The sequence below is a fragment of the Artibeus jamaicensis genome, unplaced genomic scaffold (assembly GCF_021234435.1).
Source record: "Artibeus jamaicensis isolate MK-2021 breed Jamaican fruit bat unplaced genomic scaffold, CSHL_Jam_final contig_391, whole genome shotgun sequence".
In the NCBI taxonomy this organism is placed as follows: Eukaryota; Metazoa; Chordata; class Mammalia; order Chiroptera; family Phyllostomidae; genus Artibeus; species Artibeus jamaicensis.
Genome location: NW_026521814.1, coordinates 32,875,585 through 32,893,403, shown reverse-complemented (window position 1 = coordinate 32,893,403; position 17,819 = coordinate 32,875,585). Strand labels below are relative to the sequence as shown.

The window sequence follows — 17,819 nt, the reverse complement described above, 5'->3', positions numbered from 1 at the left end:
TTTATGTTAACTTACTTGACCCTTGGGAGGTAAGAAAGTAAACCCACCTGTTTAGTTTATCATATTGGACTCCTGTATTGGTTTATTATTTTTTCTGTCTTCCTGAGATGAATACCTAGAGCGTTTCCCTCAAGTATAACTGTACTAGAGGCTTTTATTCACAAAAGCATTGTGTGGTTATCTAATAGCCACACAGAATTTAACAGTGAAAGTTAATGGTGTTCTCTTTCCTGTCCTCCAGAGTTGCCCCCTTGAGAAAACAATGTTAGCATTTTGTAACCTTTCACACATTTTTCCATGTTTACATGAAGGGGGTTTTGGGTTGTGTGTTTTTTATAAAAATGAGTTGTTGACTAATACTTTTTCTTGCACTTTCTTGTCATACATATTTCATTTATTTTTAATTTCTCTACTAATTCATTTAAGTCAATAAACCTTCAAATGTTAGAAATTAGGAGAAATTCAAACAAAATGAGAAAAACAGCGGATGCGGAAATGCATGAGCTGTATTAGAGAATTCCAAGTTAGACACATGGTCCTGGAAGAGGGAAACTATGTGGGGAGTATCGAGAAACCTGCAGAGATAATTTAGAGTCAGTGTGAGAGAGCAATGAATGCCAGCAAAAGTGGGAAGCCACTGAAGATTTAAAAATAAAGTCATGTTATTAACTGTTTAATGTTAATGAACACCTAAGTGTTCAGTACTGAGGGATGGAAACTAGTCCTTGGGGGGGGGGGAGCATACTACAAGCATATACAGATGTTGCATAAGAATGTTGTACCTGAAACTTATATAATGTTACAAAGCAATGTTACCTCGATAAAAAGATACAATGTTTTAAAAAGTGTTTCTTACGAAAACATCATTCATTGAATCGTTATTTCAACGAACTTGATATACAGTGGACCCCTGGGGACTGAAGGAGATAATGTGTAGGAAGTGGCTGCAGTGTGTGCTGAGTGTGCACCAGGAAAGAGAACAGCGTTCAAGGGTCCAAGGGTCCAAGGGTCCAGCCACAAAGTGTTCTACAAAGAGATGGAGTCAGGTTCTCACTAGATGGGTTGCTAGTGTGGAGGCTCATTATCATGCTTTCAACGTGCCATTCTCCCTCACTGTAGTCCCGATCCTGTGGTGCAAGGTTCCTTAGGATTTAGGTTTATGATCCTCTAGGTAACTGGAAGCAACAAGCTCCAATTTCAGATTCTTGTGTAAAACAAGGAGTAGGACTGAAGTCTCTTGAAAGTGCCTTCTATCTCTAAAAACTCGATGGGTCTGTGATTCTATAACTTTTCCTTTAAACCCTGGTTTAGCAGCAAGTGCTTTCTTAGGCCGTGTTCAGTACCCATTTAATAATTACAGGCTGAGAATCATTGAAAATGCTGTTTCAGTATAATATCAGATGTCACTTGTTATCTAAAGCATTTCACAGCCTTTTAAAATTTGATTACAATTTGTTCTGACAATTCTGTTTCCTACTTTTGTTTCTGCTTGAAGTTATATGTATTGTTTTGAATTTTATAAGTTCAATAGAATAAACATTGCAGTATCAAGGAAGCTAAGATTGTATAGTATGTGTATCTGCATATACTGACTGTTTTTGATCCTGGGAAAAGTATAGTAGTTATGAGAAACTTATTTAAGTTGTAAAATTTTTTGTATCTTTAATATCTATCAAAAGAATACAATTATTTCAGGAAATATTCTTTTATTACAAGCAGCCAGAATTTAAAACCTCTCTTTTTATAAGGTGGCTTTTTCACAAAAAGAACATGTGGCGCCATCCTTGAGGCCAGAATATGCAGAATTCAAACCAAAGTGCCAGGTGAGTGCTGAGTTATCCCATCCCAATACTAATTACACGAGAAGGAGCCCCAAAATCCAGAATGTATTTATAAAAAATATTAATTCTTACCTGTTTAAATTTTAGTCACCTTCAAAGTACTATCCATTTGATGCAATATGCCTATAGAGATGTTTTTTCCCACTGCACAAAACAGTTTTTGAACTCTTCCATTTTGATGCCTTTTAGTGCTTCTACTATTTTTCGTTTCACCTCTTCCACATCAGCAAAATGTTTCCCATTGAGGACTTTTTTCATCTGGGGTAACTAACAAACAAAAAATGTCGCTCAGGGTGAGATTGAATGAATAGGGAGCGTGGGGCACAGGGGTCATACTGTTTTTGGTGAAAAACTACTGAACACTCAGCGCAGTGCAGGTAGGTGGACTTGTAAATCACCCATCATGAAATGGGCAAATGTATTGAAAGAGGCTTCAAGAAACATTCACTGAAGCTAAATGCAGCCTCTCACAACAATGCCAGCTGGTCCACTGATACAGATGGGTTCCTAGAACACTTCCCTAGCAGGGAGAGTCTGTATTACAAGGGGCCTGCCCCCCAGAAGATAGTTCCAGTTTGGGGGTTCCCCCTCGTACTTAAATACTAGGTTTCTCTAATACATTATGCAATTCAGTGGTTCCAAAAACAAATTACCCTTTAGAAACACCAGGCTATCTTTTAAAAATACACATTTTCAGGTCTCACCTCTGACCAAATGAATCTCAGTCTGGAAACAGGGCCCAGGAATCTGTACTTCTCAGAAAACCCAAGGGGATCATTATGCTGTCACCTGGGTATCAACTACTATTTAAATACCAGTTGTAATGAATTGTATCCAATAAAATGAAGCTTGAATTACTAAGGTGAAATAAACTAAAACATATTCTAGGCCAGTTATTTCACAGTTTGCTTTTTTCAATTGGATAATGTAGAAGTTGTATGAACAAAGGATTTGAGAAAGAGACTTCATTTCGAACCTATTTCAGTGAGAAATACAAAACTGCCTATGGATAGGACACTGAAATTTCACTGTGATCCAGAACTCTGAACACTGCATCTCCTAACCATGTTGGAGGCACATGTAGTATGGATATGACACTGAAACTTCACTGTGATCCAGAACTCTATACACTGCATCTCCTAGCCATGTTGGAGGCACATGTAGTATGGATAGGACACTGAAATTTCACTGTGATCCAGAACTCTATACACTGCATCTCCTAACCATGTTGGAGGCACATGTAGTATTCATCAAAAAGTAAGATTTTACTGTGCTGTGCTAAGGATTGAGTGGAACTCATCATTGTTGAAGTTCTCAGATGATATATGTCCCAAGTCAGCCTTTAAAGAACATTTATGATACTTTTAATTATGCACATAATACTTTGCATTTTAAAAAATTTTCTACATTGACACTAAATGGTAAATATTTTTGTGGATAGGACTTAGATCCTGATGTTAGCCATTGTCTAAGCAGATGCAACTAATGCTAGAAATTGAATTCTTTTGAAAAAAAATTTGTGAGTACCTTTTAATTATTTACAAACATTCCAGGTGGCAAAAAGCTCTTGGACACTAAATAGTATTAGGAATTTGAAAGTTTTCCATTAAGATTTCAAATATTTAAAAAATAAAGTTAGTTTTATTTTCATAAAGGTACAAGGATGAATAGATAAATCAATATATTGCTCAAAGAAAATTAAATAGAAAAGTTATTAAAAATTCAAAATAAATGTTATAGAATATCTTACCTTTTTTAACATTACAGAATTTCAACACCAGGGACAGTTCTGATCCTTTTCTAAGGAATATAAACAACAAGATGTCAGTCAGAAAAAGGAAGGACCAAGATATGTTTGAATGTAGAAACACTTCAAGTTCAGAGGTTATAGAACTTGAAGACCAAGATCCTCCTTACACAACACATTCGGAGACTCCGAGACCTACAGATGAAACCTGGCCTCATGGTGGCGACACTAAGGAAAAGTTAACCTGTGGCCCTGATATCACAGTGAAGACTTCACACACTAAGGATAATGTAGCCCATGATCCTAGTATCACCACAATAAAGAGTTTAGATATTAAGAGTAAGTTAAAGGAAAAACCACCAAATACCTCCTTACCAAACTTGAAAAGAAAATCCTCACTAACTGGAAATGCGAACGTACATACATGTCACTTCTCAAAATCATTAAGTCTTACTTCCCACATTGAAAACTTAAAACAGTCAGTGGTGCTCCAGTCGATTTTATGTAAAAATCTGCAAGACCTTTCAGAGAAATTACTTTCTGAACCAGAAGTCCCTACAGACACTGAAGCAAGAAAGACAAGTCATAGTTCTCTAAGTGTTCCTGATAAACCACCTAGTAGTTTGGAAGACAAGATATCTGAAAAAATCCAAGATTTAAATAGCTGGCTTTCAAAAGGAGACCTTTTGTATTCAAAGTCTCTTATAAATCCAATAATTAAAGATGTTCCTGCAGTTTCACTTTCAGAAGGGGGACCAGGAAATTCTCCAGAGGTAGAAAGGGAACTTGTCTCTGAAAAACAGTTAGAGGCTGGTGAGAAAGCTTTTCCAGTGAAAAAAAAGAGTAGCGCCAAAAAGAAACATTTAGAATGTGACACATCTATTTCTAAACCAGGTTTCAGTGGCATTGCACAGGATTGTGTTATAAAGCAAATATTCACTGCTGAAAACTTCTCCACGTCGGATGTGGGACTGGGAGAGTCCAGTGAGACACAGATGGACTGGCAGAACCAGTTACCCACAGGCTGGGAGAATTTATCTTCAAATATTCTAGTTTACTATAAAGAAAACGATGAAATAGATTTGCCAGGCGCCAAATCTGTCACAAGCCAGAAGATGCAAGCATTTCCTCTAGATACTCTCTTAGCATCTGGGGAAATCAAAGTGATAGAATTAGGTCAAGAATACCAGAAGAGTTCTTTGCTGGATACAGAGGCAGCCTTTGCCGAAGAAAAGCCGGAAGATTCCGTAGAGGATTATTTGGAAATCACATGCAAAACGAATTCTCTTTCAGAACAGAATATGCCCGTCCTTCCCAAAGAAAGCACTTCTTTAAATAGTGTCAAAGTTATAGACAAAAGCCAAAATGTATCCCCACAAGATTCAAAATATCCATCAGCAACAGATACAAAAACAGATTTGCCAAGTAGTAGTCAGAGACTTGACAGAGAAGAAAGTGATCTAAATTCTACCTTAGAAAATTTAAGTACTTTGTTAATGGGTAAACTGAATGAGTCAGATATAATAATGTTAAAATCCTTTTTCAAAAGCATATTTAATGTTTTTTTAAAATATAATCAGTCTGAGAAGAGAAGACAACCAGAAAAAGAATTAGAAAGACTAATTCGACACCCTTTTCCAAATAATATAGAAGACCTTGAAGGAATTAAAGAGAATTTTGATAACGCAGACAAATTGGATAGAAAACCTAGTTTGAATCCAAAGCTGCGTGGATTTCTGGAAACACTCTCAGAGTCAGAAATAAAAAACCTAAAATCCGAATTAAGTAAACACATCCAGCATTATCTTGTAGAAAGACTTTCAAAATCGGGACATATAACCACAGAGGACTTACCAAAAATCTATCAAAATCTGTATTTGATGAATGAGATAGCAGAACCAAAAGGGCAAAATGTTTTTCTGGAGAAATATTCAGAAACTATAAAAGAAACTATGTCTTTTGTAAATAATTTTAATCACTATTTTATAAATAAGCATTTGGAAATAAAGTTGAGATCTTTTTTGAATGAAATTCTTCAAAACTATTTTCTAAAAAACATTTCAGAAAGCAGTTTATTTAAAGAGACAGAATCTGAACATATGCACTCAAACATATCTTCTCTAAGAACTAAAAGTGCTTCAGTATCTTTTCATGAGTTACAAGATATTTCAAAGGGGAGTTTTGGTAGAAGGCTTGAAATAAACATGAAATATCCTTTAAATAATTCTCTGCAAAACAATCTTATAGCTTTATCAGAAAATCAACTATTAAATCTAAAAGCTGATTTAAGCAAATACCTCCAGAGACTTTTTATAGAAAAACTTTCAAAATCAGGGCTAATCACTGAAAGGCAATTAGAAGGAATAAGCAACCATATGAATTTGATTAATTCTAATTCCACACCATTAAATTATATAAAGACATATGTATCTTTTAGAGATGAAAATCAATTTGTGGAGGAGCTTTCAGAAAAGCAAAATAAATATTCAGAAATTGCTCATAAAGCCACTTTACAAAAGCTTCCTGAGGATAGAGTTGTAGACACAGAACTGACCAAAAAGGAAGAAAAGGAGTATTTTCTTTTACCGAATATTAAAGAAAATCCATCAACAATTAGAGAACAGAAAAGATGTTATTCTAAAGAAGGAGCTAAAACACTGTCTTTAATAAAACTACGAGCTGCTTCCAACAAAAATAGCCAAGCAATTCCATTAAAGAAGTCAACAGAACGACTTACGGACACAGTGCTTAAGAAACAAAGGAAAGAACATGGTACTATGCAGCTTCCTCAAGCAGAAAATTTGGATTTTAAAACAGAAATTCAAGACCCACATAGTTTGAGTGGTAAATCAAAACTAATTCAATCAAATGCATCCTCTGAAAGGACACTAAAAATGAAGTCCCTTGGGAAAAACGAGCATAATAACGTCTCTAACTCGGTGGTACCAGAAATGCCTGAATCCGTGTTGCCACCATATCCTAGAATTCTTTGCTGCAGAAAGCTGAATGAAGATGAAAAATGCATCAATAAGTTCACTTTTCCTTCCAGGCAGAGTAACACTTTACCTCCTTTCAATTTGGAGGCTGGGGAGAACTCAAAATTAGAAGTCCAGCTTTGTCAGAGACTGGCAGGATATAATAACAATAATAAAAAACAACATTTAGTAACATTTGCACATTACAGAAAAGAAATACAAGCTCTTTGTATAAAACCAAGTGAAATTTGCAATGAAAAGTATGCCAAGGCCCTTGAATCACAATTGTTTAAAGTTGTGGAAACTAAGAAAAACTCAAAACCATCCCTCTTCCCAGAAGTAATAAAGAGAGAAAATCTAAAGCCCAAGGTCCAGAAAGAAAGAGACCATGTCAACAAACAAAAAAAGTCACTGACGATAGTTAAGATCCTACCAACCACACCGCCCACCACAGGAACGCTAAGGAAATCTGTCCCAAGGGGAGTGCTTCATTGGACTGCAAGAACTGCGATACATGTAATAATGCTTTCCTGAGTCTTCTACCTCTGGGTTTTGCAAAGTTCTGCAAATAATCTAATTTAGGATACACACACATACATATCTGCATGCAAATGTGTGTGCAACCTTCATTGCCCCAAGATATATACACTTCCAAATTTAAAAACAAATTTCTTGTGACATTCAAATATCACCTTACCTGATTCAAAATGCAATCACAAAATCAGGGAACTATTAATGCACTGAGTACTTTTGTATAAAATAGATAAAGGGCACTCCTTATGGAGTATGAATTAGAAAAAGATGCCCTTTCCTCTAGGACACAGGTGGTGCAAACAAGGCCTGTAGGCTGAATCCAGCCCTTCACCTTGTTTTATCCAGACCGGCACCTTGTTTCCACCCAGCGGCAGTGCTGAGCTCCTTGCCCCTAGTTAAGGAGTAGTTACAGTTATACAGTCCTAAAATTACATTCGGCCCTTTGAAGGCAACCGAGAGGCTGATGTGGCCCCTGGTAAAAATGAGCGTGACACCCCTGCTCTAGGAAGAGTCTGCTGGCTGACCCAACCTGGAGCCAGAGTGCATGGCCCTGTCTGGGATTTCAGAGCCGGGGGCTGTTGTACAATCTGTACAACCATTGGCAGTGTCTGTATATTGTGGAAACACAGCTGGGATTTTTTTCACACCGATATAAGTATAGAATCTTTTTCAGGTCACTGAACTATCTGTTTTGGTAAACAAAGATATGTGCCAGTTATATGTAAAATTCACAATTGGATCATGATCTGCAAAATTTTAATTTAACTTCTACTTTTCCCCCCACCCCAGTGCTATATCGTGTGCTGACAGACTTGGGAATTCAAATCTGTTTTTTATTTTTACATAAAATATAAAGGTGAATCTCCTACTAGACTTTATGCAAACCATTCTAAAGAAAATAAAAATCTAGGAATGGAAGGACTGCATATTTTTTCCAAAAAATATTTTTCTTTAATAAAGATTTCACATATCATGGGTTCAGTGGAAAATAATTAAAATATTATGTAAAGAGTCCAGTACATAAATTACTATTTATATTTCAGATCATATAATTTTTCTGCAAAATCTGTGCATATTCTCATGATGTGTTTAAAAGGAGATCTTGACATGAATTTGCCTGATCAGTTGATGCTACAGGATAAGCTCTATAGGCTTCAGCTTCAAATTCAACAGCATCTTCTTTTAGTTCTCTAGTCAAAGTTTTTGCAAACTCCTGCCGCATCATGATCAAGTAAGTCTCCATGCTCTTACTTGATGTCTGTGGCCTTGAGGTAGGAATCATCAAGTTTTCTCTTGGAGTAAAGTTTCCATAGAGCACCAAACTACTATTAAGATTTCCAACACCAGGCATCTCCAGGCCTGGCTTTGGGTGAAGAGTGCTGAGTGAAGATCTGTTCTGCTGTTTTTGCAGAAGTTCAGTGCTGTGCTCTGCTAGCTTCTCATTAGTCTTGTTTAGTATATTTGCTAATGACTTTCTACTTTCTATTCCTTCCAGGTAGAGTTGCTTCTATTTTTCCAAATTTATTTATTTACAATTTTGAGAAATTTTTATTTTGGAGAGATCAGATTCCAGTGGTGGTGGAGATGTCCTGGAGGTTCCTAAGCCTCTCCTCATTTTTTGGAATTCTTATTTCTTCATTCTTTTCTGTTTGGTTGTTTCTTCCTTCTGGTCCATTCCATTGATTTTAGCCCCAGTTTTCTTTCCATCATTATTGGTTCCCTGTGCATTTTGCTTCATTTCACTTAGTGTAGCCTTCATTTTTCCATCTAATTTGCAGCTAAAATCAACCAATTCTGTTAGCATCCTGATCACAGTGTTTTGAACTGTGCATCCGATAGGTTGGCTGTCTCTTGGTTGCTTACAAGTATTGGCTCTGGGGCTTTGAGCTATTCTTCCTTGTGAGCCATAATGTTTTGATCTGGTCAAGCTTGTTACGCATGAGAGGCGGGGCCTAGGTGTTCACCAGGGTGGGGCAACCCAAGTCACTGGGTTGTGACGCTGTATGTGGGGGTGGGGTCAGAGGGAGCAATGGCGCTTGCTCCTCTCTCAGATTTCGGTCTCCTCCACCACTTCCCACAAACAAATTGGGCCCTTTGGGTGCTGGTTCCTGGGTGGGTGGGCCTGTGCACATTCTAGGACCCTGTGGATCTCCCCAGCAGACTCTCCTGTGAGGCTGAGAGCCTCTCTCAGCACCTCAACCCCTGAAAGTTTTTCCAATCAGTGCTTTTAGGCTTTATTTCCCATTGCTGGGGCCCTGGGTTGAGTGGTCTGTCTCTGCCCTTTTTTAAACCTCCCGGTTTATCTGTGGGCAAATGTGTGCCGAAGGTCAGCCAGCAACCTTTTGAGCCTCACTGGGTTTTCATCCCTGCTCACACCCAGGTCCGCTAACCACCACCTTTTCCTGCCAGGACCCCTCTCCACTGGCCGCTGACTCTGCCCCTCTTACCAGTCTGGATGAATGGTTCATTGTTATCAGACTTCGGTACAGTTCAGTTTTCTCTCTGTTTTGATTGTGTTTTTGTTTCTAAATTTTTGTTGTCCTTAAATTTGGTTGTGCAAGGAGGTACAGTATTTCCACCTACACCTCCACCTTGGCCAGAAGTCTCTTATTGTATCTTTTAAGTTGGCATTTTCAATTTCAAGCTTTTCCATGTGATCTCGAGTCTCCTCAGTGCATCATTCAGCCACTGTGCATTGATCCTGTGCTTCTTGTAATTGACTTTTGACTTGATCTAGTTCTTCTTTAAACCCTGTGTCTCTTCTTCTAAATCCATATGATAACATGATGTAACCTCCAGTGAAGACTCTTACATAGATTGTTTTTTAGGGTGTCAGCCAGTCCTTGTTGAAGTTGCCTCACTATTGGGTCTCTTCCTACTTTATCATTTTCATACTGATCCATTCTTTCTTTTAAATGATTGCATTCATTGATTAACCCCTTATTTCTTTCATTCAGCATAAGAGCTTATTTTTCATGTTCAGCTTGAAATGTTTTTATGATATCCTAAAACTGATCTTCAATATTAATTACTGTTTTTACTGTCAGCTTTATTGTGAGCGTCATCCAGCTGCTGTTGAAGCAACACATTTTCACTCTGTAGTTGAGATAGCCTCTCCTCTAAGGAGCCCTGTTTTCCAATGTATTTATTCACTTTACCCTGTTCCTTTGATACATGTGTTCAATTTCCTTCTTTTGACACCGTGTTTGCCTTAGATCTCTCTGTACACCTTCTAAAACCAATGTCCTTTCTCTGAGGTCATCTCTTGTGTGATGAAGCTCAATTTCTAGGCTATTGAATTTACTTTAAGCTTTAGAAAGTTGTTCAGATTTAGAAATGAGGAAGAATCTCAGTTCTATCACAATTTATTTTGTCCCATAAACGAAACCATTAATCTCTTGCTCTCTGGACATCACATCGAAGGTCTATTTTTGATGTCTCACATTGCTCGTGATCCTGTATAGCAGTAGACAGTCTAAACCGGTATGATTCAATTTCTGTTTCCAGTCTTTCTTTGTTTTGTTTTTCAGTATCCAGTTTGGACTTTAATATTGTATTCTCAGCTGTCAGAACATTAATCTGCCCATTATATTGTGCAGCTTTTTGTAAATGTTTCCTCATTCAGTTTTCTTGTCTTTTGAAGAAGGTTACTATTTTCTTTGACAACTGCAATGTCCTCAAAATATTTTTTTTCATTTCCCGGTTCTGATTTTTTTGCTGTGTCTATTTTCAGTCTTAGTGTGACAATTTCATCGTATAACATGTGGTTTGCATACAACTTCTTTCCTGTTTCATAATGATCAGAAACCTGATTTAATTTTTTTACAATCTTTGACTTCATCTCTAGTGTTATAACAATGATTTCAAGTTGTTGGCACATTTCAACTACTTATATATATTGCTCTTCTTTATTTCTTAACTGCTCCCTCACTTTGTCATATAACACATCCATATTTCTTCTCTTTTTCCTCTTTTAATATAAACATCAAGTTGCAGAGTTCTTGTTCCCATTCTACTTTTTGATGCTCTGTGATTTCATTTCTCCTGTTTCTGATAGCTCTTTTTGTACTTCACTAACCCTATTTTTAATTTTTTAAATTTTTTCCCATATTTCACAGTGATTTTTCTTAAGTTCTATTAATCTTTCATAGGAAAGAAGTGTATCCTGAATTTTCAGTAAACTAACAGAATCAACACTTTTGCTACTTTCAGAACACATTTTAGGTCTCCTTTCTCCTTTGTATTCAGAAGTTAGTTGATGATTGCTTGTTTCTTGCTTTTGCCTTGCTACTTATAGCTGTATTTTGACCAAGGACAGACTGGTGGAGAGCAGTGTTGCCATCGATGTCCATTATATTGTGGTCAGCACCACAGTCTAGCAGAATTTTTGCACATTCCTCTTGCTGAGTTTGCACGGCCTTAATCAGAGCTGTCCTGTTTTCACTGTCACTGAGGTTCAACAGGCATTTTCTATCCTCTAGGAGAGTGACCAGTCCCATATGGCCATTTGCACAGGCCAAATGTAGGACAGACACACACAATCCTTCCTTCTCCCTCTGCCCTAGTCTGGAATACTGTATTTCAGGAAAAGAAGTAGAAGTCCGTGATTCAGGCTCCTGGCACCATCAGCTGTGTTGCCTCCACGATCTCCAGTTAATCCAAAGTCATGTGGCACCTTCTCATGGCCCACCAGCAAGAGTCCTCTCAGCCCTTTTCTTCTCAGCAAAGTCTCTCCTGCTGTCTAAGCCATGTGGCAAAAAGGAGCACTCCAAATCCATGTGGTCCTGACTCTTGCCCAAGACTCAGGGTCCCCATTCCACCAAAGCCTTGTGGTTCTCTGGAAGGACTGTATTGGAATTTTCTTGATCACTGCTTTTATTTGTTGGTATATATAAACAGGCATGACCTACAATTAGGAAAATAATACATCCTAAAATGATATAATGATAATTTGATGTGCTTAATTTTATTTTTGAGAAAATAGATCTAATTTCAAAACAGTTGAATTTCTATAGTAAATTGATTTTCCATAATAAAGCAAATATTTAACTCTAGTAAATCAAATTAGTAGCAGGGTAAATATTAATATAGCTTACATTCTCAACTTTGGATTCCTCTTTTCTATCTAAATTCAGTAATTTAGTATCCAGTGAGTGAAGGTTTGTGCTCATTAGGTTAGGTATAGAAAAAAGAGGGATTTATAGTCTTTGGGAAAGACTTTGTGAAGTTCCTTCAAACAAATGGAATCATTAGTACACTTTTAAACAGAACAAGAAATTGTGTTTATGTTACATGGTATGAGATTATATAGGATCTCAGAATTCTTATCCTAAGAGCAGACAAGGGAGATAGAGTTATCTTTATTTCTCTCTGTTGAACCAGCAGTACCTAAACTTTTCTCTAGTGACGTTTGGCAAGAGAGTTGCATGATGAGAGGGAGTTTTTTAGATCATCAGAATGCCTTGTTCATCTGATTCTCTAAAACCCAAGAATCCCCCAAAGGAATCGAAACAGAAGGCTGAGAAACCGAGTTATAGGAGCATCCATAAAAATGACCAATAGGTGGGTCTCCGTGCACTCCCACTGGAACTCCAGCAACCGTTACATCTACTATAAAGCAAAAATTACTTATTGCTCACCAGTGTAACAGAAATTCCCTTAGTAACCTGACTTACCTCATTGCTCTGTGTACATCACAGGGAAGAGGAAGAGTTTCCTTGCCCTCTGCAACCCAGGAAAAAATGTAAACTAGGTCAAATTTGTCTTTGGTGAACCTCCCCTCACCCTCCAGTTCTAATAATCCATTTCTACTTTCTCTCCAAATGAAAGCAGCCCACTCCTTGGCTTTGGCCATCTCTGTGAAGTGTTAAGAGACAAGCTGCTTCAACTGCAGAGGAAACTAATTTGAGAATGACTAATAGCTCCATGTCTTTTTATGGCCAATTGTAGATTATTATATTAGTAAAATATAATCATATCATAAAAAATTTAAAGAGAAAAGAAAAACAAAGCTCATAATCCCACCACCCTAACACAGCTACCATTTAAAAAAATTTTTTTGGTATATGTCTTTTAGTTATTTTCTTGAATATTTCATTTTATTTGTTTACTTTCAAAGTATACATGAAATTATTATTTTAATATAAACATAACCATATTCTTAGATGCTGGGCTCTGTGTGTGTATTAAAGATGTTTATTAACTTCTAAGGAATGAACATTTGGATGATATAAATAGTAAAATATAAGAATTCCATAATTTATTCCTGGGGTTGGGGAAGATGTATTTTGGAGGAAAAGGATTATAGGATAGGCTGTTGGCTTTGCCTAGGAGTCTGACCCCGGAGGACAGCTGCCCTAAATTTACCTGGTTTCAAGCTATATATCTTCTTTCCCTTTTGAAATAACAGATCATTTGAAACAATAACTTTTTTTCCAAAAGCATGATTTCTATAGTATTATAATTTCCAATGGGAGGTATTGGGTGTAGGGTCTGAATTTACCTATAAAACATTTGAAGCTTTCATTTTTTTCTCTTTAACTGTTAATATTACATACTTTGGTCCTTATACATTTAAAATACACTTTTCAAATGTAATCTTTATTATATTCTTCCATTACCACTTAGTCCCCTTGTAAACCCCTCCCCCCAGCAGTCACCACATGTTGTCCATGTCCATGGGTCCTTTTTGCCCTCCACCCTCTTATCCCCACCCCCACTAGCTGTCAACCTGCTCTTCATCAGAGGCCTAACTCACCAACTTGACCTTTTATTTTAATATTTAGGATTGTTTGGATAGATTTGAGGATTCACCTATGACCTCTTTTCAGCATCTTGAAAAATTGAAATCAAGAGCAAGCCTTTTAGGAAAGAGCTCAGATGATAGCCATGATCGGTTAAAATACTCTGCAAGGCCATATACTGCTCCAGAGGTTAACAAACGACGAGAAAACTACACTGGAAAAGTTACAAGTCCTCGAATGGTTTCAGCAGGCTTAGTTCACTTAAACGATACAATCCCAGATTATGATATCCATAAAACACAGCCCAAAAAAATGTTTGCTCATTCATGATTGATCCAACCAGAGTTCAGAATGACATGTGAGGCTAACAGCTGGAATATCATTTCTCCAATTAACAAAATGGTTTGGAGATCTGTCCTCTTGTGTGATAGAAGTCAGCAACCAAATTTCACCTTGTTAGAACCATTTTGTTTTAATTAAAATGAAAAGAAACACTTTTCGATGTAAATGTGTTTTTGTTTCCTTCAGGAACAAACCCAGAAATACATATTCAGTTCATATTTATTGGCAAAGTTGTATTTTTAGTTTTCCTCTCTTCTCTGTGTAACAATATCATTCCAATTCATAGTTCTCTGTTTTCTCAAATCTTTGTTATGCTCCAAATTACCTCTGCCTACCGAGTTTTCAGGTTCTGTATTTGCAGTTGTTTAGCCTTTTACTCTTTAGCTTTAGTTATACAGGGTCCGGCAAAAGTAACGCCTGTTGAGTGTGGTTGGTAGGGCACTATGGGTGTAATAATTTATAGTTTTAATTTGAAAAATTCACCTGTCATATGATGTGCTTGAGTATGATATTGTTATATTACAGAATTACATGTTTATGATTTTATAAAAAAATTTGTAATAAAAAGGAGTGTTATATGTGCCGGACCCTGTATTTCTTGATTCAACAGAATGCAATTCTCTAGACTTATAGAACTTGTTAATATTAATATCAGATATTACAACTTTTTACACTGTAAGGGTAACAAAGAACAGATTTCATACTAGTCCCTGAAGCATCTCTTACACTGTAGTGACTTCTTACTTGGAAAACTATAAAAGGGCCTCTTTAATAACACAAAACTCAGGAAGTTGCATGAAATTGCAGTAACTGTATAAAGTTATCTAGCTAAACAACCTAAGATTTAATTCAGAGACTTCTGAGAATAGGTTCCATTCCCATCAAGTCCAGTATTTGGATCTTGTTGAACGTTGGTTCATTCTTGAGAAGCAAAAACTTCAATTGAAAGAATTTTTGTCACTCTCAATTTTCCCCCCACAAATCATAAAAACTATGGGATTTAGATACATTGAATGGTAGAAAACCTAATTCTTGATCATTCACTTAATGGTATAATCAAGGTAGCATTTTTTTTGGAGACCGAGATTTTCTAGTAATCCTCAAAGTTGTACTTATACAAGTCACAGTGTAACAGGGAAAACATAACTCTGGATTTTCATATAGAAGGAACACAAGGAATTGGTTTCATGAGTGATGTGATCAAGGCTAAGACACCGAAAGGGATGGTGAGTCAATCCGGAGATTAGCACGAGCAGGAAGTGCTACTACCTCTCACATGGAAGAGAGAGCAGAAGCAAGTGGTGCCACCAGAGTCCTAAAGTCAAAAGACAAAGAATACAGTCACTGCCAGAGACATCAGAAGAAACAGGAGAGTGTGGGGCAAGGGTGAGAAATAGCACGTTTCACCCTTCTTTCCTTGCCCTCTGATCTTCCACTATTTCCTCCCTGGAAACCAGAGCTAGAGGGTGCGCGGGGAATGTATTGCAGTTCCCAGTGAAGCAGAGGCAGGGAAGAGTGGAGAAATGGATTTAAGAGCTAACAGGCAATTGACCAGCAGAATTAATAAGGAAAGCCATTGATCTGGCTTGCAGTAAAGGAGGAAATACTTACTAGATAGAAATCTCAAATCCCTTTGCCTCACTTTAAACTCTTAGTGGTAATACTATAGCACACAAAGAGTTAAAAATTTCCTACTATGGAATCTCAAATTTTCAAGTTATTTAAAATAAAAAATAAAAATAATCTCATAACCTTTATTAAATGCTGAATGCATTAAATATTTACCAACTGTCCATAATATGCCAAACATTTTGCTAAACACTAGGAATATTCTAGTGAGTAAGATAATATTTTCAAGGAGTCCACAGTCTGTTAGGGACATACACACAGAAGTAGAGTTGTATAAGCACTCTTTGGGAGAGTACTGTGGAAGCTCATGTAGGAAGGCATTTTAGCTAAGGCAACTATGCTAGCTTGGGTCCTTCAGAAAGCCAACACTGAGATGATTGGACAGGTGTGGAGGGCAGAATAATAATCTACCCTACTTCCAGGAACCTGTGAGTACGGTAACTTACATGGCAAAAGAGACGTTGCACCCGTGATTAAATTAAGGGTCTTGAGATGAGATTGTCCTGGATTACCTGGGTAGGCCCAGAATAATCTCAAGCATCCTTAGGAGAGGCAGGAGGGTTGGCATCAGAAAAGATGTGATTGCTGAAACAGAAGTTGGACTAATGCTAGTCCAGGAAGCAAAGGGAGGCAGGCAGCCTCTGGAAGCTGGAAAAGGCAGCAGATTCTCAAGCCTCCAGAAGGAACATAGGCCTGCCAACCCATTTGAAGCTTCTTACCTCTAGAACTGCAAAAAATAAATGGGTTTTAATCCACTGCATTTGTGGTAGACTGTTACAACACAATAAAGAGCTAATACAGCAAGCAAGGAACCTGTGGTACAAAATGTAAGATATTCTTAGGGTGAGGCTATCAGTGAAGTATTGTTCAATACAGTAGGTACTCTGATGGTCCATCTCATGTGTCCATTTGATGGGGCTGCAGGGTGCCGATTTTGGTGAAGCATTATTCTGGGTGTTTCTGTGAACCCTATTGGGTGAAATTAACATCTAAGTCTGTTGACTAAATAAAGTAGATTGCCCTCTTTGATGTGGGTGGGCCTCTTCAGCTCAAGGCCTGAAGAGAACAAAAACACTGACCCTCCCCTGAGGAAGAGAACTCCTGTCTGAGGGCCTTAAACAGGGGGCATCAGCTTTTTTCTGCCTTTGGACTCAAAACTGAAAACATCAGCTCTCCCTGGGTCTTCAGTCTGGAACACTACTGGCTCTGCTAGGTCTCTCCAGCTTTCTCAGTCACCTTGCAGATCTTGGGACTTGTTAGCATCCCTAATCGTGTGAGACAGTTCCCTGTAATACATCTCCTACTGCTAGTTTCTCTGGAGAACAGTAATACACTCACAGGTCTAAGAGGCACTGTTTCAGTCTCCATAGTCCATCTTTTGCATTACACATATCAGTGCTCCACCCTGATTCAGAACCTCCTCGATGGTTCCTGTGAGCCTCTCTTACTGAAGGGAAATTTAGAAGGTTAGAGGAATACTGTAGCCCCTAACACTACATGTGGCCTGGGAGCCACTGCTGGTACTCACCTCCTTTCCCTCCTCCACCTGGGCAGGTCTTTGTGGCTTGCTGGGTGGAGGGACCTAAACATTCTTGATGGGGGCTGGCCAATAAATATGAAAAGGTTTGTGTTTCTAATTGTCTATTAATGTACACACTAATTGGTTTTAATTTTTTAGTCTTAAGACAATCATTTAAAAATCATTTTAATGGAATGTTAAATAAGAGCGTACAGATTAAAAGCCAGAGATAGGTCCCAATTTACCATACTTCAAACCACGTGCTCGTATCTCTTTTGCTATTATGGTAATACCCTACATTAAGATCTCTATGTCATTATGTTGCATCATCTACAGGAGCAAGAATAACCAGATAAAGGACCAGAACATCATCTCCCTCCATTGAATCAAATACTAGGTTGTCCCTAATTCACAGATTATGTAAATAAATCTATTTGTTTGCAAACTGGTTTTCCTTGGCAAAACAAATTAGAATCTGTGTTTAGGTTT

General features: G+C 37.5%; 1 protein-coding gene across 1 annotated transcript in view; it reads left to right on the top strand.

The window, feature by feature from the left end:
• C2CD6 (C2 calcium dependent domain containing 6) overlaps positions 1–14,170 on the top strand; it is a 78,948-nt gene extending 64,778 nt beyond the window's left edge. Inside the window, exons 14-16 of the mRNA XM_053665089.1 lie at positions 1,749–1,829; positions 3,609–7,079; positions 13,883–14,170. Of these exons, the coding sequence (XP_053521064.1) occupies positions 1,749–1,829; positions 3,609–7,079; positions 13,883–14,170 (3,840 nt within the window). The remainder of the gene's footprint in view (positions 1–1,748; positions 1,830–3,608; positions 7,080–13,882) is intronic.
• The last annotated feature ends 3,649 nt before the right edge of the window (positions 14,171–17,819 follow it).